The 24,651-nt window shown below is 34.4% G+C and overlaps 1 protein-coding gene across 1 annotated transcript in view; it reads left to right on the top strand.

Annotated features, from left to right (window-relative positions):
• The window catches only part of LOC113394407 (protein Wnt-6), a 43,276-nt gene that overhangs the window by 646 nt on the left and 17,979 nt on the right, over nt 1-24,651 (top strand). Inside the window, exon 2 of the mRNA XM_026631712.2 lies at nt 23,017-23,237. Within this exon, the coding sequence (XP_026487497.1) occupies nt 23,017-23,237 (221 nt within the window). The remainder of the gene's footprint in view (nt 1-23,016; nt 23,238-24,651) is intronic.

Here is a 24,651-nt window from a genome sequence, read left to right as displayed (position 1 = left end):
TTCCTTTACGTTATCTATTAATCTAAATAATTATAAACAAGTATTTAATTCGCGATATAATTTATTAAATTAAACAATTCTTAGAAAATTTTTTTCAATTTCCAACGAAATATACATGTTGTAAATAAATCTATAATATATTTTTAAATTTCGAATGTCATTTAACACGTATCGTATTAATGGCAAAGAGTTTTTATTTGCTCGAAGCATTAAAATTGCATTTATACATAATTATAGGCTAAGCACCTTTTTATGGAGTCTTGATTATAATGTTAACTGAATTGATGGTTACTTACAAATATAAACGTGAATTTTAAATTTAAGTATAATACGTTTAGTGAGATCGTATCTCTGCTTATTAACATTAGGTAATGCTTTAGGCAATGAGTAGGTCAAACTTTACTGGGATTAATATTTCTAAATTAACTCCTAGTAACAGTTGGTCGTTGTGATGATGGAAATTACTATCTGTATCTGCCATTGTGCATACCTGTCCACTGAAGGTCCTCATCGGTCCTGTCTCTGATCACCTTTTCTACAGTCAATTTTTGTTGCTTTCAAGTTTTAAAATAGGTTGAACCAATAAGTTGCTTAATATGCGTCGATTTAAAGTGTTAGAATTTAAAATTATAAAGTGTCAGCTTTCTATCTATCTATATAAAGATTTCTTTAAAAAAATAAAGTTAAATAGTATGAATGTTTAATAATAAAAAATAGAGGTATTTCTTATTAATACAATATACTAAGAATCTTTCGACGGCCGATCATCAATTCACACGCATTTGTTCCGAGCGCCAAAACAAAATGTCAGGAGTTAATGAACAATATACGCGCTTAGTCTGCCCGTCACCCAAGAACTTATAAACATAGAAGTAGACAAGCAGCAGACGTACTACACTTCGTTTCTAACATCTATTACAAAAACATCTTACAGATATCCAACGGCTTAATTTTGCTCAAATATTTTTTTTATGAAAAAAGAAAACTAAAATATTTTTTTTTCGGTGATTCCAAATTTAAAATTTGTCATTAAATTTTTATACACAAGAATAAAACTATATGATAAGCGCCATATACTAAATATTTTGAATGGATTTTAATTTCGTCTAAATTCTTTTATGGCTTAACATTTCTTTTTTTATTATGATTTTGAATAAATACTTCATGATAGCTCAATAAATAAATATGTATGGGCCGCTTACCAATAATATTCTTTCATCCCATTCTTAACACAAACTTTTATCTAATTGAAAAATAAGATATTAATTATTTTGGTAGTCGATTAATCTTCGTATATGTTAGCATGGCAATAATTTGGATATGTATTATTATTACTTAATATAACATAATCAAAATGCAACAAAATTTAATATGACTAAATTTCTAGTAGCTTATAAGACCTAAGATTCCGAGGTCTTGGGTTGAAGTTTCAGGGCAGGACGGACATAAACTTTCATTGTATATTTGCGTCAAAACACCCTCGATACCAGCTCGGAGTTAGAAATTTGTCTCAGAGTCAGAGCTTATACTCCTGTGTCTTAGAAACCAGGTAAAGGCCTTCCTACATCTGCTTTAATCTAATCGTGCCGGATTTGCAGTCCCATGTTATTAAGACAGTATGGAAATGAAGAGTGCGCTCATGTTTCCGAACAGACTTGTATACTATAATATATTTTGCACTCTTGCGTAGTCTTCATAGATAATTTCCCTCATCGTCGGAATCCGGCAGAAAGGCAGCAGCGTCGTAACTATTAAATTCAGTTTGGTCTAAGTTATGACTCTATGTGATGTTTCTTGCAATAGTGATGATAACAAAGTTTTTACAACTTGAAGCTGATTTTGTTTCAATGTCTGTCTTTTGATATTATTAATGTATCTCAGAACGTTATGAAACGGTTTATTTCGATACCAAATTCTGATGATATTACTTTGGTTCTTTATTGGCTTGGGAGGGGGGGAGGTTCATCATTGACACGTGTAACTTTTTAAAATAAAATACGGTGTGAATGGGCCGTTGTAAAAACACATCGGAACCATAAGAAATATTAATATTTCCTTACATCACCAATGCTCCACCAACCTTCGGGACATTTTTTTGACATTTGAACTAACATTTCCCTTCAAATCTGAACACAACAATACAGAATATTGTTGTTCGGCGGTCAAATATGCAATGACGGACGGAAGGAATAGCCCACCATGATAATTTGATAAGAGAACAAATCTGATAAATATCAAACAAATACCGAAACAAGAAAAAGTTTAGTAAATCACGCCTTTAATTTTCCAGCGATAATAGAACGTTACCTCGCTTTCGAAATGTGGAATATATTTTCGCCGCAATATTTGTTTCTGATAAATGTATTATTTTTCGTTCTTGTTTTCCATTAATGTTTGTCGATCTCGGTAAAACTATTTCCACGCTCCTTTATGAAGCATCGCTCCATTAATCTGATTAATGTTTAAATTAAATGTAGCAATCAACGCTGTGTCACTTTATTTTTAAACCAGAATTAATTTGATTTTAGATTACGATAAAATGGTAATGTGTATTGGTATTTAAAAAAACAGCGATCTGGAAGTCCGTAAATTGAACTTATTTTGGATATATAGCTTGAATTTTATTAAGAATAAGTTTAGACATCAAATATTCGAATGATAACATTTAATTTTAATTTATCCAAAGGTTTAAAACGTGGAAAAAAATAAATAATAAGAAAAATGAATATATATGAGTTATAATAGACAGTAGTTAAGTTAATATGTAGATCTTCATTTTTATTAACATCCGTATTAAATAAATAATTCCTTTCTTATATAACATTGTAATTGTTTGTATTTTTATATAAACCATAAACTGAATATATGCAGAGAGAGTCTGGTAAATTTTATTACATACGTTGTACAGATAAGAATCAAATTTGATTATAATTTAATGCTTAATTATAAAATATTTTCATGAATATCTCTGTTTATCTAGCATAAATTATTTCGATGCATTTAATTAAAGACAAAATTACAATCTCGCCGATCTATATTTCAGCCGGTATCGTCTTAGAATCGACAATAAAACAAAGCAAAAAGTACACATTAAACATTTTAAATTACAAATTTATTAAGAATTTCCATTACATCACTTTCAAAGCAGAAGTACTAGCGATATGCGACTTGTACTGGTTTTGAACGTCTATATCGATAGAGATGTTATTGGCTGTTTTATCAAAACTTCGTTAAATATAATATTCTTATTCGACATTATTTTATTAATACAGCGACATAATAAAACCGACCTTAAACACACACATTGACATATAAGTTATGTTGATATTCGTGTGAGATTTATTACTGGGAAGTGTAATAAAAGCGATTCTATGCGGACTTAATTCGTGCACACCTATGCTGATCTAGGGCACTCTTGTCTTTTATTGTTTAAATTTGATTTAATGACTGCCGCTCGTTATTGGTCGGTTTCAATTCATTATGTCGCTTATTTGATTTATACGCTACAGTAATGATATGTAAGATATTATATGATATGGATTCGTACGAATTTGAGACTTATTACAGGCTAAGTAGAGAATATATTTGTGTAATCAATTATGAATCTGAAGACAATAGGTGTTTGTTTAAATCGGTTGTTGCTATTATAGTTCATCTTGCCGCAAAGAAACGTATTCTATTACGGAGAGACTATATATATATATATATATAATATAATAATAAGTGAAAATATAATAAACTCTTTTGTATATTAGTATATTACAAAAGAGGTATTACATACTATTCGATATTTTCGTTACTTCATTACCTGCGTGTTAGGAGGAGCGATCGTAGGTTTTAGGTATAAAAAATTAGCCTGTGTCCTTCTTTGGAGTTCAAGCTTGCTTGGTACCAAATTCCATAAAATTCAATAAATTATTCTAGTGCAACCAAACAAAGATATAGGCAGGCAGACGTCAGATAGACATAGTTACTTTCGCATTTATAATATCAGTATAGATTTCTTTCGTTATCGCGAATTGCGTAGTGTTTATCGTCATAAATATTTTTTTATTCGAATACGGCGGAAGTTCGAATAGATTCCATAAGTAGTAGAGACTACTACTTACAACGTCGATGCATTTTCTCAATGAATAAAAATCAATGAATTTTCTCACTTACTCTATAACCAAGTAGTCATTCTTGACGGTAGAATAACTCATCATACTTCCTACTTACAAATCAGACAGTTTTTAACAAAGGTACAGCTACACCTGATAATATTATTTCATTATTTGTAATTATTAGTTAGTTATGTGTCAAAATTATTTATTGCCCAATACTTACGGCTACTGGTGCCTCAAATATGTAGTGATACGCTATTTGGTACGTATATCTTATATTTTTTATAATATTATATTAGTCAAGGTCACACGTCACATTTTCGAAATTTCACGCTCGTTTTTAGCGTTGAGATTCGAGTTTCTTATTACAGAATAGCCCTACAGGCCCGTGCTCAGCAGTGAGATTCGAGTTTCTTCTTATCCTACCTCTACAGTACTTATGCAACTGAGTATCTTGCCGATTCTCCTCGGTGAAAATTTCTTTCCGGACCAGTGGCAACTTTAAACTTAATTTAATCTATGGGATAACTAAATAGTTATCCCTCAAATGAGTGTGTTTTTATGAGCTTACTTAATTTATCTAACTATAACTACGTATAAACACATAAATACGTATCCTTATATGATGATAATGAGGTCTACAATATTTGGCTTTATAATAACTACACTGGCACAAACAACGGTTTATAAAAGTCTCAAAATTAAAAAATATAACATCACCAACATTTTCGCAATTACCGTTCAACTTTCAAGGAGGTAATCGATACACCTTATCCGATAATAAATTCGCGATCCGGCCAATAAATCACGGAGTATGAAATTCAATAAAGTTATATCGGACGGGCAACCACCGCGGCGGGCAGTTTAATTTGCAATTAATCAAGAATGAACCTTAAATTAGGAGTTTCGGAACAGTCAATAAAAATTTATGCCGCATAAGGCGTTGAATACAATGTTGTACAGATGTTGTATAGCTTATATTCATTAATTTTGTGAAACTTTTTAATTACTAATTTGCGACTTCGATTTAGGGGGGGGGGTATAAGATACTCTATGCCCTTTTCTGTTCTCCTGACAATGTTTTTTGGAAAATTTCACGACGATCGGTTGAGTAGTAAAGACGTAAAAGCGTAACAAACAAATTAATTATAATATTAATTAGGATTTTATATTAAGCCTTTATTAACACAGCTTAAGGTTTCTTAGATTGAGCAAATTATTATTATATAGATGCTTAAATGTAGCATCTATGTATGAGAACTTGATTGCTATGTACAAGACGGTAGAGTTTAATATTGACAATTTAATAAAGATTAGTAACTCAATTCTGTTCTATTGTTTGTTAAGAAAAATTAAACTTAGTTCACTATATTATTGTAACTTAAATTGTTAATAAAATTATTGATTAAATAATATTTATCGTCTTTTTCGTTGTTTTATAAAGAGACTCTACATTGTGTGATGATTAGTTTGACTTTTTTGTAATAATTTTGATAAAAATCATAAGTATATTACATTATTTATATGACCATCAATATCAAAGTACACAAATATCTGAAAATACACAGTTTTCAATATAAAGACTGAAGGTGGTAACTCAATTATAGGATAACATGCGTGCGCAATATATATAAACACATTGTCAGGATGACATAATTAACTACAAAATAAAAAAAAATACATTTCATTTCACTGAAAACAAAACTGAAATTATCGATTCAACAAAACTATACCTTAGTATTATATGTATAGGACGGAACTCGTGTCAATGACCCCGAAGAAAACTCCAAGTCAAAACTTAATTTTGACAAATCACTTAATAGTGCTTTAACATCGCTTGGGACATTGATTAATCGATATTAATAGCAGGAGAGAGCAATAACATTTTTTTATATGTGAACTTGCTAAAGAAATCAACACAAATGAAAAAAAAACATGTTTACATGGTCAATGATTTGAAGGGCTTTATATATATTTAAAAGTTGTAACGCAACTAAATAATATTTTTTCTAATAAATTATAAAACAACTCTTTGGAACTGAAAGTTGGTCAAATAATTTTTGAACTGAGAATGATGATCATGATGATGTCGTTCTGACCGATTTCGGTCACGGCGTATTTCAAGCGAGGTTCAGCCAACTACGCAAGACATATTACAGTGTACTAATGTGTTCGCAAACACAGGTTTACTCTTATTCCCTATAATCCAATGGGACGGCAAATTCAACACGACTTGAAATAGTTCAGGCGCATGACTAACGACTTTACAGACTTTACAGCTTTGTATTGCTGTTTGGCCGTAGAGCCTTTGATAGAAGAATCATCAAAGGTTGATACCTACTTAGACGGACTTGCCCAAAGCTGCGAAGTAAATTAGATTAGGGCAAACGAATTAAATAATAACAATAATATCTTAAAGAATTAAATCAGGTGAGCCTCGTGCTCGTTTGCCACCTAAGACATAAAAAAAAAAAAAAAATTACAACTACCATTTGACAGTTCTGGTGATCGAGGATTTGTTTTTTTAAATTGGCGTATCTCAATCTTTAAATTTTGACTTTCGACAAAACTATGATAGTATGTGCTCATATTAGACATTAGATATTAAAAAAAAAATGATACATCGTTATATAAAAAACCGGTTCGATCCTAAGACCGTGAGCTTTCTTAGTCTCCCTCGTATCTATCAACATAACACCTAACTTTGTAAAAAACACTTCTTAAACACAATATTCATTTTATTAAGAATAAAAAAATTTAGTTCACAGGTTTAGTCATTTTAAGAGCACCGTATACCACATTTTATTGTAAAGATAACGTTCCGCGTCAACATTAAAATAATTTAAATAATGCTCACGATAATTTCACACAACGAAACAAAGGCTTTCGTTCATAAAACAAAACACCTAATAGTTCAGATAGGATCGGAGTCATGTCAAAACAGCTCTTAAGTAACTTGGTCACGTCTGACGTACATCCAGATCATCGAAGAGACAATTTGATTACATCCAAGGTTCAGATGAATCGTGTGATAAACAATATGGTTTTGGGTTTGATATAATAACATTTAAACGATTGGGTACTTCCTTGATAGCGACTCTTGTTTATTTAGATAATGAAAATCGGATGTCTGGCACAAGCGTTACTAGCTGCCAGCAACACAATGATTTATCATAGTTACTTTCATAACTTTTTTCATAGTAGAAAGACAAACGGTGCGATGTATTTAATATTATCTAATCGTAGAGATTGTGCTTATAAAATCATAAATCATTTTCTAAGATATAAAGGCGCCCCGCCACCCTTCAAACGAAAAATAATTGCTAGACAGAACGACAAAATATAAAATATATAATTATTCTATTAAATTAAATATTTACTTATAAATGGTAACACAATGGTTGAGTCATATTTAAGACGACGATCAAAAAACTATATATTATCGACATTTACGACCTTTCGTTACTTATCCGCGTTTGTTGATATACAATCCATTTCGCAGCGTAAGTACGCGCAATATAAGTTTGCCGTTCGGAAATTCATTACGAATAATATCACTTATTTTAATCTACATTTTATTTGTTAAAATTTCAAAGTATTTAATTTTATAAGTACCGTTCGAAAATTATTGCAATATCAAAAAAAATCTAAATTCAACTCTCATAAGCGAGGCCCGTGTTAATAATCCGATTCGTGGCGAGTTGATTGATTCCAACGATTTTCAATTTAGTTGATGTAATACTCGACTTAATCATTGAACCAATCAAGCCTTTCATTAAATCATTGACTATAAAATTTGATGTCAGCGGTGGACGTGGGTGTGGCCGATGCGCGTACACACTTCGTGACTTGGATTTCATTTGTGACGTAATTAACAAACCGTTTCCCTTTTGGAAATAATTTGTTATGATTATTTGTGTATCTGTTCCGATCAAAAGCCTAAACTGAAATTATTTTCACTAATACGATATATAATCTGATGGGCTATAAATATTACTCGATAATGAGTTTTTTAACTGTTTTTCCTACTGGTAAAATCGATATCATCTGTTAAATAAAATATAATATCAATTTTCTATCTTTAATTTTATTGTATTATTCTTAAAACTTTACAATGTACTTATTCATTATGTTTTTAATTCTTATAATCTTTTGAAACATTGTTTCCAGTTGCCTGTTAAATAAATTATAAAAAACTGTGTATTACAAATAAAAAAAATCATCCCACTGCTCTATTCTCAAGCGAATAATTAATCGATTAATTTAATTTCGGTATACCATACTTGTACGAGTCGATATCATTCGCCCACGATTCGATATAGAGCTAAAACTTCGATTACCTAATTAATTACATTTTTATTTTAATGTATCCATCCGTATAACAGCGGATCTAACACACGACAACATTTCCAATTATATCAAACTAAATATCTAGAGCTCAGATAGTCGTAATTAACATCCAAATCAGATGGCCATTTATTTGATTGATACAATAAATTACTCATTAGAAAGTTTATTTCAATTATGTAATTTTTTTACTAGCTGTGCCTGGGTTTGTTTAGATTTTTTTATTTTATAATAATAATAATAATAAATATTGGACAACATCACATACATTACTCTGTTCCCAATGTAAGTAGCTAAAGCACTTGTGTTATGGAAAATCAGAAGTAACGAAGGTACCACATACAACCAGACCCAAGACAACACAGAAACTAATGAAGTTTTTCTACATCGACTCGGCTCGGCCGGGAATCGAACCCGTACCCATGAAAACCGGTGTACACACTACTCGACCGCGGAGATCGTCATTTTAGTAGAAATACAGAAAAACAAATAGCCTCATTGACGGTGAAGTCCCTTTTAACCATAGACATTGTCCCTATATGAGGTATAAAATAATTCTTCTAAGATGCTAATTACCTTATAACTTGAAAACAGTGCAAAATATTACTGTTCAGCGGTAGAATAATTATGTATTATTGGCAAATATCCACTTACCCAGACGAGCCTTAACAGGGGCATATCACTCATAATTTTCCCTGTGATCTATTTTATAGATCTGTCCAGCTAATCGTTTAATAACTAACGAACATCCTGACACATTTACGTATTATATTAAAGATCCGTAGAACGCTAGACGTGTTAATAATTCTCCTTAAAATAAATGACATAGAACACGTTATGATGTAATTTATTTTATATAAGTCTATTAAGAATATTTAATACAGTATTAATAATGTCTTCAATTAAACTAAACATTTATATGTTAAGACTAAAATAATAAAACAAAAAACAGGTTAATTTTTTACCGTATGTTATTAAATACTAATCAAAACGACACGCTTATAACATTTAATTCAATACTAGACAAAGTTTTTCTAAAGCATTATAACAATATATAAATTAAAAAAAAAGGTGTTAGTCAAACGATATATAATTTCGTAACAAATTTTTATGACTCAATTTCCTATAATTTCATATGATAAATTTTAAAAACACATGGCGTTTAGATACAAATAATCACTAATAAACAATAATATTTAAATAATTCAGTCATTCCCATTATATTAAACAAAGTATCTGACTCCTTAATGAGAATGTGAATCTTGAATCCGCATCTCAAAGATTTATGGGGTAATTAATTTATTTATTTAACATTAAAAGCCATTTGGTCTATTAAGGCGACAGTGTTTGGAAACATTTTTTTTAATTTTATCAAATGTTTAAGTTCAACCTTTTATACGGTAATTCTCATTAAATATTCTAAGATAAGCCGTTCAGACGGTCAAATTTTACGCTCCGTTTTTAATATTGTGTTATCTGTACATAACTTTTATGTTGTTATATAATTATTTATGGTTTATTTGTATTTTAAAACTCAGTTTTATTCAAACTAAATTAGCTTACCTTATTATCACTTGAAAAATAATACTTACTTACTATATATATAATGATTACTTAAATCTAACTAGTAAGATAAATCAACTGTCGTATCGTGATACATGTATAAACATTCGTCGTGTCGTCGTCGTTCTAAATATTTTTTAACAAAATTCGTTAATAAAACTGTCGAGACGCTCTGCGTTATTTTTGAAGTAAGTCAAAAAAGAAATAGTAAATATATTTTAAAGATTAAAACGGAAAAGAGTTTTTTTTTTTTTGTTCAAGTGCATGAGTCTTTGTATCTTAAATAATTAATTAAATATACTAATATTAGAACGTAAAAAATATTAGAGGAATAATATGATTGAATGAATCTTCCATTTTATGGAAAATACGTATAATTTCATCACCAACCATTAATGGGTATGTTTTAGAGATACTTGCGACAGGACAGGTCACGACATTTTCGATTACCGTCGACAAAACTTACCCTTTTCGAATATTAAGCTAAAACGCTTAAAAATTAAGCAACGATCTCTATTAAGTACTCAATTATAATTCTGTGCGGTATATCGTAACTTAATAAATCTTTAGAAATTTAACATTAATATATTGCCGGCCCTTAACACGTAACTAATAAATACAACATCCGCTGTTCTTGGAGCAGTCCCGAGTAGTCACAACACCGGTTTCCTAATCACTGTATACTTGACAGATAGCTCAATAATTACTGTCTAATTAGAAACTTATATTTGGCTCTGCCCCAGTAACATATATTGATAACGCGTGCTTCAAATACCGTTTAAATTAACGCAATCTAAAGAGGCAAATATATATATTTTAGCTTTTAATGTTGATGATGATTCTTCGTTAATAAATTGAGTTTAAATTTTATTGTATTTTTTATATGAAATTCATTTGAGAGTTATAAGTTTATGATTTAAATGATTGGGTGTAACGTTTCTGTTTGAAATGTTTTTAAGACTATAACGACTGAAATTTAAAGGAGTTTCACTTTTTTCAAGTGACTCATCACGTTTCCAGATCTATATGGTTACATTATTATATACTTATATTCTAAGCATATGTGTTTAAGTAAGGCGAAATAAGAAAGAGTTTTTCTTACTTACTGTTCTGACATAATCGAAAATGATACATTATTTCTAAATGTGCAACATACAAGTAATATTAGTAGTTACTATTAGTTATATGTTACGTGATTTATATATACAACTCGCATTGCAACAGCGTGGTGGAGTAATCTCCAAAACCTTCTCATCAAAAGGTGAGGTTGCTTTTGTCCATCAGTGGAACTTTAACAGGCTACTTCTAGGTTGAAGAAATGTTCGAATATATTCCTCATATTTTCAATAATTATATTTATTTGGTACACGCTAGTGATATTTACTTGGTGCTGATAATAAAGTCACAAATGTATGTATTACAGATTTAAAGCAGACTAGATACCACAAGCCGTCCGACCAACCGTGTCCGAAGCTTAACGTTCTAAAGTAGCGCGTTTGGGTTGGTGTAATTGTGCCATCGAAAAATGTAGAACATCTTCTAGGGTAGTATATCGAGTCAATAGACGAAAGAAACTCAATCCAACTCAACTATAGTTTGGCTGAATTTCTTTCGCCAGTTTTTCTCAGGTCTGAGGGGTTTCATTGCCAAATTGATGGTAGACTTTTGACTGTCAATAAGCGAGTGTAAAGCTCCTACATTTAATAAAGATTTTCGACTTTTGGTGAGTAATTTTGTTGCTCAAATAGCTGTGATTAATTTTAAAATCATTTATAATGATGTTCAAGTATGGCTGGGGTGACGTCATCGTAGGCATAGAAAGATGACACGCTCGATTATCATACTATCCAAAGAACATGCGGTATCTAGCCTTACCGAAATCGGTGGTATGTACCAACATTACGCCGTTAACAGTCTGGTATTTCTGAGACCGATTGAAATGTGGATGGACATTAAAATTTTATTACTTGCATCATTTCTGTATCGATGCAGAGGTTGTTAATTAAATTCAGTTTAAACATTAATTATTACTGCATTTCAACATATGTTACTTTATTAATTCTATGATTTTTATGTTAAATTCACTTTCGAAAGTTATTTTATCGCTCTGATTGAAATGGCCCAGTGGTGAGAATATATGGTAACGGTGATTATTTTGTGTTTGTAATTACTTTGGCCTTTTGGTGGTGAATGACAGCATCGTGAGGACACCACGTCGGATGTAGCGAGGTCGAATGAACTCCAAAACTTCTCCTCAAAAAGGACTGAACCCAGCAATGGGAGATTTACATTTATGTTTCCGTTTTTGACCGTTACCAAATTATTAGAATTACGACACTTTGTTTTTGTGTTTTAATAGAACATTTGTGGTAATAAGTATGTTCGTTAAAGTTTCGCTTTGTTAAGTATCAGTGCGATGAGGCTGTAAAGCCGAAGTTGTAAGTCAATTAAATAAAATATATATCCATCATATCTATACTTGTAATATAACGTAATTCCATTAGTCATAAATTCTTAACCATCGTGCAAATATTAAAATGAAAATAATAAATAAAAAATAATTCCGATTAAGTAATTTTGGGTCGGGATTTAATAATGAAACCCTTTCAACTCAAACGTATTTAAGCTCCATAAAATTTAACATAATTGCGCTATGTGTGACCACCCCCGCGAAAAGCCAGTCGTGAGACCCCAAGTTTACACACTCATCAGGACAGATTGGTTCTCATTCAACGGGTGACAATGAATGAGATTGTTTGCGGACACCGGGCGAGGCGCTAACTCGCGACTTCGACACGATTAGCGACTACATGACGACTTAACTGTAAACATCATTACCATTACAAACCCACCAGCTTATCATGCATCTATACACGGTATTTTTAACTTTATTACATTAACAATACGACTCATATCAATTGTTTATAATGAAGTTGTACGGTACGATTGTCAACAGCCTGCAATCGTCAGACTAGATAGTTCTGTCACTGTATGTGAGCAAACACTTTTAAAAGTGTATGTACCGATGAGCAATGTTGTCGCAGGGTTTTAGTGGTCACATCATATATATTTATGGTACAGTTGTTTGTATGTCTATTTAAAATTGGTTTTAAGTCGTTCGTGTATTGTCAACGTTTTACGCTTTCGAAAATGTTATGTTAATAAACTCTAACATACACTTACGTTATGAATACTATTGTAGAATATTAGTATTTGACAATGATTAAACAAAATATGATTAATGCAATTTATATTTAATCTCGTTTCATGAGTTGTTCATTTTGAACAAAGAGTATTCTATCAATCACGTAAATTTCTTTTATTTTATATTATTATAATACGACATTTTATTGAATAATTTACAAATTTAAAAAAACGTCCTTATAAATTGTAATGATTTTTTTTTACATTACGAGGCTGCTTACAATAAATCGTTTCAGTACCACAGTCCACGTTTATAATGCGTTCGCGCGATAATTGCTGAAGCTACGCACAATGGCGCGGTACATCCATTGAATGCGTATAGATTGATTATGATCGGAGATACGACAATTTTTCTATAATAATTTGATATTATTTAATGAAGCATTATTTTCAGCGGTAGCATGTGCAGAATTTTATCGAAGGAAAAGTGTATTGTATATCACTTGAATTTCACAAAGATTTTATTGTTGTCACTAATTCTTTTCAGCGATATGAAATTTTGAGTTAAATTCTACCATACAAGGGTATATCTAATATCATTAAATCCTTTTATATACTACTGGGTAGATGTTACTACTGGTGGATACTGGTAGCTTTCTTCTGTCACGCCAACCTTCGCAGCTCTTGCGTTCTCTGTATACAATTTTCTTGTTGTCCTATTAGTACCGAATGCCCACAAAACTACCAGTATATATACGATCCTATTCCGTTATTTTCTAGGCCAATATTCTACCTTTTATTTCTATGTACGAACACTAATCTAGAGAAAACGTATATGTAATAACCTTTCCTCTTAATATAAAAATGCGAAAAAATACAGTGATCATCCTTTTATAAAAGTGAAGGGTAAATCTTTTCAACCATCTTTTAAATACATTATATAATTTAGCAAATACTTATTTAATTATTCTGGACATAAACTCAACCAGTGAGTCGTAACTCAACCAGAAATACGTAACTCGGCCACTGGCTCTGTTTAATTATTTAGTCTTTGGTACTCCGTATCAGAACGACACGCATGTTAGCGAGGGCACGCTAAACGCAGCACAAATATGCGGGCGGCCGCCGTGCGCGACAGGCCATCGCACTATCGTCGGTGCTAAGTGAACTAGTTCAACTTGGTTTGATTGTGGCTCGGCAACGAGATTTTGGATAAGAATGGATTTTAAGTATAGATATAAGTAATAAGGTCTGACCAGTGGAGATATTCTGGAGGAACAAAGTCGAAAATCACCAGAGAATACGATCGGGAAATTTCAGCAAATTGTGGCATTATAATATCGTCTCATCATTATTCGACTTTTAATATTTCAGAGGAGCATTTAACATTAAATTTGATGAATTTATAACAAGAAACAACAATCAGACAAACCACCTTAAATTAAATAGTAATTATTAGTATATATGTACCGAAATACGTCAGAATAAAACATTACGCGGATCTCTTGTTGGTTTTTCTCAGTGAATACCACATTCCGAAACGATGGTAGCTAAACTTATATGGAAATTAAATTGTAATTGACTTGTAAAATTACAATTAAAAGTATTTTTAAGAATGTTCTGGGAGCGAGTTTCGTATGTTTTTTGTTTCATCACAGAATCACCAAATTCTGTGGCGTTTTTGAGATCTTAACTTCGTCTTCAATACTAATCGATTTCGATCGAAGGATTGTTACTGCCGCTCATATAACTACTTATATTATTATTATTAAATATTAACAAAGAAGTTCCTGATCTGAATCATACTAGCCGAGAAAGGCCTCGTCAAATTGGTAAATGAAGATGGGTTCCAACACGCTGCAGTACTATTCGTACGTATATATGAATTTATTATGACATCATGACTGATTTAAATTGCGGCCAAGAGAAACATATCTACGCAGGACACATTATAGGTTTAATTATTTTTGATAACACAATCACGCTCTCTATTCGTACCCTCTTAAATCCCATGAACGGGCAAATCCGAAACGACCAGTTTAGGCATAGGATCAACGTCTAGTTTTTTTTGTCGTCTGAAAGTGTATTTAAGAATTTGCTTCGACAAATATGGGTGTTGGAAACACAAAATTAACATACAAATATAAAAATATAAATCTCATTGGTGTTCGCCGATTTGAATCCCAGACTTTTTATTAAGATCCACGTATCGAGTGAGACAGCTTGGCTCGTTTCATCTTCAAACTAAATTAGCTTATTATAATTTAACACTGTTATAACGTTCAACTAAAAGCTATTTACTTCATACGTTTTTAAACACGAGCAGAAATACATCTTAGAAATGTCATCCTTTGATAATATGTATAGTTAATTCATTCGTCACAGACGGACGTGAGATTGCAAATGCCAACATTAGTTTCAAGAAGCATCACGAAAATCGGCCAACCTTAAAGAACGTAACGAGACCAAGAAATGAAAGTGGGCTAAATAAATCGCAGGGTAATTAGTGACTGTAAATATATCTGTGTGGTCTAATAAAACTGGGCAGTGCGTGCCAAGTATTGTTGACGTAGGTCACGGCTCGTTCTGATGTCACGATAAAATAGAAAGGGAAATATTCGGAGAATCCCATTAACGAAAAAAGTTTATTCATCCCAATAGACTATAGAAATCAGTCAACACATTTTTGTTCATTCGTCCTTTATACTTATTTTATATTTAATTCGATTAATTTAAAGAAATTTTAAGATACAACAAAATTACTTTTTTTTATTCTACAAATTATAAAAAAAATGTTTCAAATAATAAATTTAATTATAAATGAAACGCACAATAAGATAAAACCATCAAGTATTTTACTTTGGCAGAAGAGACAATTATTTCAGGAAAAAACGTTACGTTTTTTGGGTCAATCAAACAGATTTCGGAAGTTATACTAAAACAAGCACTTTTTCTTTAAAATGCAACGATTTGTATCACGCTTATGATTATAAAAACATTGAAAAAAGACATGCATTCGTTATAATATTCGCGTGTCCATCGTTAGGCCACTTCCTCGCTGCGCTCAGCCGACTTTCTCACCAGATGGTGCTTTGAAGAATAATTAATTGACATACAACTTATCACAGTTAATTTATTCGTCTGGATAGACAGAGGTTTGTCACTGATTTGGCATTATTCCATTAAAATTACGTTCCAGCAATTATAATTCTTACCTTCGTAAAAATTAAGTTGAAAATCGCTAAATCGTCAACGATACAATTTTCTTAGTTCACTGAAACTATCCTGTCAGTAAGATACACTTAAATTGAAGCCAAAATAAACCGAAACTGCTCATTGACGTATTTCGTAACTGTTTCTCGGATGTGGTGTGACAATAATTATGGCAAATACGTGACGGACTAACCGACTCATTCAGCATACAATTTGCTAACGAATATTATTGAATAGTTTCTCTTGGGAAAAACCTTTGTAAGTCTTTGTGACTTATTCTTTGGTCTAGCTTGCTTATAAGCCCTAATCCTAGCTATCGAGGTTCAAATCCGAGCCATGTCACTAAAACGTTATCAGGTTATTCAAAATTTTTATATCCTCAATAGTAGTTCGGAGGCTGCTAGTTTTACGCCTCATATTTCTCCAGATTTGTCGGAATTGTTATCTTTCGGATTATGAGATAATCCATAGGTATATATTTCAAAAATTTTGCAGGGTTATTAGAGTCAAAAATTCAAAGACAGATACCACAAATAAAGACTCCTTAAACAATCGTAAAAAGTAAATCGTTTAATCGTATGGTAAATTAAATGATTGTGCATACAAAACTACTACCATAAAAAGGATCGAACAATTCAGAAATCTTGACTCGATCGAGTCAGAATCTCGTATTTTGAACGGTGCGTATCTCAACCGAGACGGACGTCGCTAGGTGTCAACCGAACCGCATTCAACCGCCACTCGAAAGCGATTGATACAACTAATGTAAGCGTTGGTAATGATTCTCCTGGAATAGTACCACCGTATCTGTTAGAGATTTTTAAATTAATGCGATTAAGTTTCGATATTTTAAACTTGTACCATTATATATTGTATTGCTGTGAACCTTAATCTAAAGCGGAAAGCGTGTGGAGATAGCACAAAGGTTAGAAACTGCATCTTAACGAAAGATTGCGGGCTTAGACCCGGAAGACACGCTGAATTTTTAAATGCTTATCTCGATGGTGAAAGAAAATATTGATGGAGACCGACCCGAATTGCAGTAACGTATTGGAATAAGCTCTCTTTAAAAATAAATGAGGTCTTATTTCAGCTGGATCATAAGTAATTCTATCCCAATTTTAGTTAGACAGTTAGTTTGTTAGATTATGACATAAATCAGGTAAATTATGAAAAGACTGTAACCGTTGAAGAACTCACTGCTTTAAAATTCCGATGATGAAATCACTTATAACCGCGTAAACATTTTCGGCGTATGGGGTTAATAAAATCATTTCATGTGAGCCTTGCAGTTCTGGAACGAGTCATAACTTACACAGCTTCTGACTTTTACTGTTGTAGCATTTTTACTGTTGTAGTAAAACCACAAGGTCAATTACTAGTTGCTTATAATATACGATCGATACATTTTCTATGTAAATTCTTTTGCTGTTTTCATAATGAACACGTAAAAACATCCTGACTCATACATATCTGTCGATATTTATAAATCTATATATTATATGAATTTTAAAAATATACAAACGTATATATATCATAAGTTATATATTTCAAATTTCGCCAATATGCGATTGTATTTTTTTTTTTGTGATATAGGTAGGCAAACAAGCAACACCATCATCCATAGAGATTGGCGCTGTAAAAAATCTTAACCATTCCAAACATCGCCAATGCATCACTAACTCTAGGAACCAATATCTTATATCTCTTGTGCCTGTAGTTACACTGTTTCTAACCAGAACACAACAATACAGAGTACTGTTGTTTGTCGGTAGAATATCGGATGAGTGGGTTGGTGTACACCAAGTGTAATTGTAATAAACTAGCTTTTTTTTTTACGCTGGAAAATCGCATAACGCCTTCCCCCACATGTTGTGGGGGGGTATGTGGGGCTCGCCGGCGCTGAAGGCGCCGGAATACCCACTAAAAACGCGGTACCCACTCCGTCTTTTTGGGAGACGTCACGGGATCGCTTGCGCATACTACCATGACGTCCTGACGGTAGGCCCAACTCTGTGGGCCTCCAATTCCTAGGGGGTTCTCGGGGTACAGAGACCCCCTATCCCCAGCGAGACTTATGGCGGGAGGAGTAGGTGTCCATAACGAAGACGCCTTCTCCCCGGTCTACTTCGTCGATGCGGGTCGGCAGCACTGTTCTCAAGCACCCGCTCCGCGGCCTCCTTCTGTGTCATCACGTTTTCACAGAACAAGACCATCTCTTTCCAGCATCTCTCGCTATCGATCATAGCGTTTATCACGCTCGGCAGCGAGAGGTCTCCGCCTACAATGGACACCAGGGAATGGCGCTGAGGCGGAACATGAATGCGGAACACTCAATCAGGGTGTGGCGGGCCGTGTCCGAAGGCGCGCCGCACTCGTGGCAGGAGGGTGTCATCTCTCGCCTCACTATCCGGTGCAAATACCTACCGAAGCAGCCGTGCCCGTTAAGCACCTGCGTCAGCCGGAATGAGAGTGTGCCGTGTCTTCGTTCCACCCAGTGACTCAAGTGGGGACGGATAGCCTCCACTGTCGACAGGCCTGCCGAGGGGGACCCCAGGTCCTCCTCCCACCTTCTAATCAAGGCTCGCTGGGCTAGAGCCCTGACTCGCTTTACCTCCACCAGTCTTGGACAACCGCCGCTTGACCTTGCTTCCACCCGGAACCGGTACACTTCCGCAAGCACTTCCGCCTGTAGTTCCCAGGGCGGATCGCTCGCAAGAAGTGTCGCCGCCGTCCACGACACCGTACGGTAACCCCGTATCGCTCTTACCGCTATGACTCTCCGCAGAAGAGCCTTGTTACGAGCGGTGAGCGAGTCCACCCAAATGGGTGCACCGTACAATGCCATAGAGCGCACTACGCCAGCGTATAAACGCCGGAAAGGTGTTTCCGGCCCTCCTACGTTGGGTAGAAGGCGACCTGAGGCCGCAGCAGAGTTGATGAGCTTCGGGCTGAGTTGGACAAAATGCTGTCCGAAGCTCCATCTTCCGTCCAGGATGAGGCCCAGATACCTCATCTGGGGCTGCACCTTAATCAACCGTCCCCTGGACGGTGATAGACGCTCCTCGAGGGGGACCTCGGCGTGGACCGTGGAATAGGAGGGCCTCTGTTTCAGTTACAGAGACCTTCAAGCCCAGCATCCCGATTCAATCCACTGTGAGCGACATTCCGACCTCAGCTAGGTGAGCCGCCTCCTGAAAGGTCCGCCCCGTCGCCGTGATGAGGGTGTCATCCGCGTAACACAGCACCCCCATCCCGGGTAGGGTCGGTGCCCGCAGGAGCCAGTCAAAGCCAACGTTCCACAATATGGGACCCAGAACCGACCCCTGCGGAACGCCGCAGCCCTCTCGACGCCGGACAAGTCGCCCATCGCTCCCCTCCCAAAGAACAACTCGATCCTGGAGGTATGCCCCCAACAGCCTTCTGAGATAGGAAGACACCTCGTGATATCGAAGTGCAGCCCCTATTGCCTCGGAAGGAAGACTATTGAAGGCGTTCGCCACGTCCAGTGATATCGCCAGGACCACGATCCCTCGAGCCACCGCCTCCATGGTTCGGGTCTTCAGGGTGTTCAGGGCGTCAATGGTTGAGCGACCCGCGCTGAACCCGTACTAGGCTTCTCAGAGACCCGGTTCCACCTCCTCGAGGTGCTTAACAAGACGGGCAGCGAGAATCTTTTCGAAGAGTTTGCCCGTCTCATTCAGCATACGAGGGGCCATATTTGGTGGAGCGTGCTCACCTGAGTGAGGAAATAGTTCCCCAACCAGCCGAAAGAGGAGATCTGGCGGTAGCGTTTCCGTTACAGGAGCGCCCTGTGTACGGAGCATCCCTCGCAAACCACGATAGGGGCGCCACCACGGGTCTCTGTTCAGGCCCATCAGAAGTTCCTCCCTTGCTCTCTGTTTGGCACAACTTATTGCCTTTTGTAGCTCCTTTTTTAACTGGCGATAAGCAGCCCACAGCTGTCCCTCTAAGACTGGGTCGAGGCCGTTGCGCCTGCGACAGCGAACGTATGCCCTCCGCGCCCGGTTAGATGTCGCCCGTAGCTCTGTTATTTTGGGCGATCACCAGTATACCTGACGGCGCGATACCCTCCGCCGGGTCCTCGGCATTGCCGCATCACACACCTCTTTTAGAGCGCTGCGCATGTGGCCCGCCATCTCATCGACGCTGGCGCCCTCCCTCCTTCCAGCAGAACCCCACCGCTACACGATGGCAGCTTCCTTGACCAGCTCCCGATTCAACTGGCCAAGGGACCACCTTGGGAGCGTAGTTTGCACTCTCGGGGAATCCGCTGGCCTGCCGGAGTTGGAGATTTCAAATCAGATGTATCTATGATCCGATAGAGTCTCGGCCTCCCCCTCTACCCTCCAGATAATAAGCTAGCTAGCTAGCACTGTAGGAATGATAAATCACACAAAACATCGTCAAAGCGTTCCCAACCACGTAGTTTAGATGTCGTGTCCCTAACGCCGGTAATTAAATCGTCTAACTAACACTTCAAATCAAAATCACTACAATTATTACTTGGCGTTAGAATATTTCCTTGTATAAAACTATATCGTGATGTAAAGATTAATAACAATCAATTTAACTTGATATATGATAAGAAACACGTGTTTTACATCCTAACGAACAAATATACACTAAACTGATAAGGATAAATCGATCCGAAAGAAATGCTTCCAGGAAAACTAGATTTTAACGAGAAAATGAAAAATAAACGGAAATAAAAATTATAAACTTGTCTATGTGTGACTTATATTATATCTTCTATAAAAATTACGTAGGTGTTTACTTATTTTATATACGTTCATGTATTCGATTGATAGTAACTTGGTCGATCTGTTGTTGATGTTTAATTAAAACAAGTTATTTATAACGCAATTAGGCACGGAATATATAATTCGTTGTCAATATTATCATATCCACTGAAGACAAACGACACAAAAGTGTTCTCGAACATACATACTTACATGCAAACCCACACAATGATACAAAACACGCTTACAAACATAGATACGAAAATATCTAAAACTTTTCATTTTCCATCATTTCTGTCATAATAGTATAATATTATTACCTTAGTAGTAAGTACTAATTAAGATCGTAGTGTGTCAAAGAATTACAAAGAAAGTCATTAATAGTTTTAATTTTAGAATGTTTTTATTTTGGATAAATGTTCAACGATGGCGTACAACTTTCATCAAAGTATTATGCAACATCGAAAATTTATTAAACGCGGCGTAATAAAGATCAATATCGATAAAATTTACTTTTAATAATCACTCTTAAACCAATACGAAATTATATTTTTATTACGACTATATATTTCTTAGAATATTCTATGCCGTTGAAAACCTTATTGTACGACGAAGGAAACCTGTTCTGTATAATAAGCGACAATCTGAGTTGAATTCAATTCTAATCGGATTCCTTATTATCGAATCGTAAGATTAAAATGAATTTAATACAATCGATCAATATCGAACGAGACCCGATTCCCGGTAAGTCTTCAGACACGTCTAAATTTATTCGAACTAGCTTCGCACTCGGTGCTCTGACAATGAACTCTCATTGAGTAAACAATTGATCACTCAGCGCGACCTGGCGCTCGTCTCTCGTCTATCCCCGTGGCGGATCGTAAATCGATATTTACCGGTTCGGAGTACAACACTACTTGTAGTAAGTCGGTTTTTACGACCGTTTCTGTAATTAGGAACGTTCTAATTTTGAAATTGACGTGTGGATAAGATTTGTGTTTTAATCATTAAACAAAGGGATTTGATATTTATATGAAATTGAATATTCGTCTCGACTCTACGCGTGTAAAATAATATGATATATTTTTATATAAATACACGTAAGCAATTATTATTACAATACAATCAATGTCACGAAAAGCTATCTATTTGTCAGGAATTCATAAAATTTTAAGACGTTTATTTTTCGACATTCTACACAGTCGTTCACTAATAATATACAATACCTGCATAAACATATTGTATAGACTACGTTATTTTTAAAATATTACCTTTTTATTGTTAAATCGTAAATAACTGCCTCGCTGATCTAGTATATAAGGCCGCACATCCCGAGGGCCTGGCTTTAAGGCCCAAATCGAACCAAAAAGAGTTACTGGGTTTTCCTATCAAATAATTCTCAATAGCAACCAAGAGCCTGGAAGTTGGAAATGTGTACACTATGTACTTATAATTGTTCGGATTTATCTAATCTGATGTGTCATCTCGTTAATATTTAAAATATTTATAATTTGATACTAAATATATGTTTAAAAAAATACACATTGTTAGCTATATCAAAATAAAAATATCTAATTCAAATATATCGCTATTAGAGCCGATGACGTGTTAACCTCTTGACTATTCCAGAGGTTAACACGTGAATCTTAAACGATTGTGGGTTCAAGTCCAGGAAATACTACTGACTTTTAATCTCTTGTTCGGATGTAAATAAAAACGTAAAAAATTGCGTGTTTATTAAAATTCTGCCACATTTTTATCAACCAACCATCTTAGAAGCAGCGTTGTGGAATCAGCTTCAAAACTTAATCAATCCGAAAGACGCTTAGCTGCAATTGAAATTACGCCTTTGACAATTATATTAAATTTAACATATGTTTTAGGGCGTCTGGCAGCGCAGTAATCCTGGACCCTCGTATGGTTTGCAAGAAAAACCGGCGCACGCGCGGCCGTCTCGCACAGATCTGCAGGAACGAGACAGGTCTACTGAAGGAAATAAGTCGAGGTGTAACGCTGGGAGCAACGGAGTGCGCACACCAGTTCAGAAATCGTCGTTGGAATTGCACAACACAAAGACGAAGCATGAGAAAAATACTCATGAGGGGTAAATATACTGATTATGTAATAGTTTCTACGTCTATTGGGTACTCAGTCATTTGATATTCCAATGCTTTGTTTATTTATGGAGTAAAGTAACATTTACAGGTGTAAATGTTCCACAGGTAGTCTATCCTCTTGCGGGGAAGATTTTAAATTATTCCATCACGCTGCTACAATCTGGGTTGATGATTATGAAGACTAAGCTCTTAGAATTACAAAAAATGTTCTCCTGAATTTACAATCACAGTTAGCAGTGCATTCTTATAATAATGTTAAAAAGCTAAAGATCTCGTAAATTGCCATAGACAAACCTTACAATATGAGGAACTATGGGTAGAACATATTGCGGGTTCGAATCGTTGTTAGCGTTAAGTCTTTATGATTTGATTTCGTTTTAATAAATAATTCGTCTAACTACTGATGGTGAAGATACGCAATGGGAGGAAAAATTTATTTGTAAGATGAAATTTTGCTACAGTAAAACAAAATCAGAACTCAACATTTTAAAAATAATATTTATTCTAAAATAAATGACTCAATTCTAAAGGGTTAAATTAAAAAACATTTTTTAAATTAGTGAACGGAAATCCCTTTATTTTATTTACTGCAACTAAAAGGTTATATATTTACTACAATACGTGTGGTAACAATTTTCTTTATTATTGTTTTATTTAAAAAATATAACATAAATTACCAAAATTTGGTGATTTTGATTTCGGTCAGTATTTAATTAAGAGTGCGATATTTCTACCAATCCGCAGAGAAGCAGTCTAGTGGAAAAGTTCCGTGTATTATACTCAAGAGGAAAGGTTTTTGCTCTGTAAGTAGAAGATAAACTAACTGTTACTGTGTTTTTTATGAACTATGAAAATACAACACGTAGCGCTATAAGGTTAATCTGATTACCCACAATGCCGTTATCAATATTCATGGGTAATATTCACGTACATTATTCTTGTTTAAATATAATTGTGAAATGAAAACATTTTTATTAATAGCTAACAATAAACAGGTGTCACAAGACGTCATGAATATTACGATGGTATTTTATTTTCGATTCTTATTTTTATAATCTTGATAAAAGTTTCTCTATATATATTATTAAAATTTAAGGGTTCCTTACAGCGTTTGAGTAAATACTTTAATATTTATGTTAACTATTACAACCAAATATTAAATTTTATTTATTTACTTGGTGGTAGGTCTTTGTGTAGGGCCGTCTACGTAGGTACCACATATTTATCGCTTATTCTAACGCTAAACAGCAATAGTATTATTGTGTTCCGGTTACAAGGGTGAGTCAGTGTAATTACAGGCACAAGGGACATAACTTCTTAGTTCCCAAGGTTTATGGCGTATTGAAAATGTAGGGAATGGTTAATATTTCTTACAGAGCAAATCTCTATGGATGATGATGA

This window comes from Vanessa tameamea, chromosome 4, assembly GCF_037043105.1.
Source record: "Vanessa tameamea isolate UH-Manoa-2023 chromosome 4, ilVanTame1 primary haplotype, whole genome shotgun sequence".
In the NCBI taxonomy this organism is placed as follows: domain Eukaryota; kingdom Metazoa; phylum Arthropoda; class Insecta; order Lepidoptera; family Nymphalidae; genus Vanessa; species Vanessa tameamea.
The sequence above is the reverse complement of the archived record's forward strand: the minus strand, read 5'-3'. Positions and strand labels throughout refer to the sequence as shown.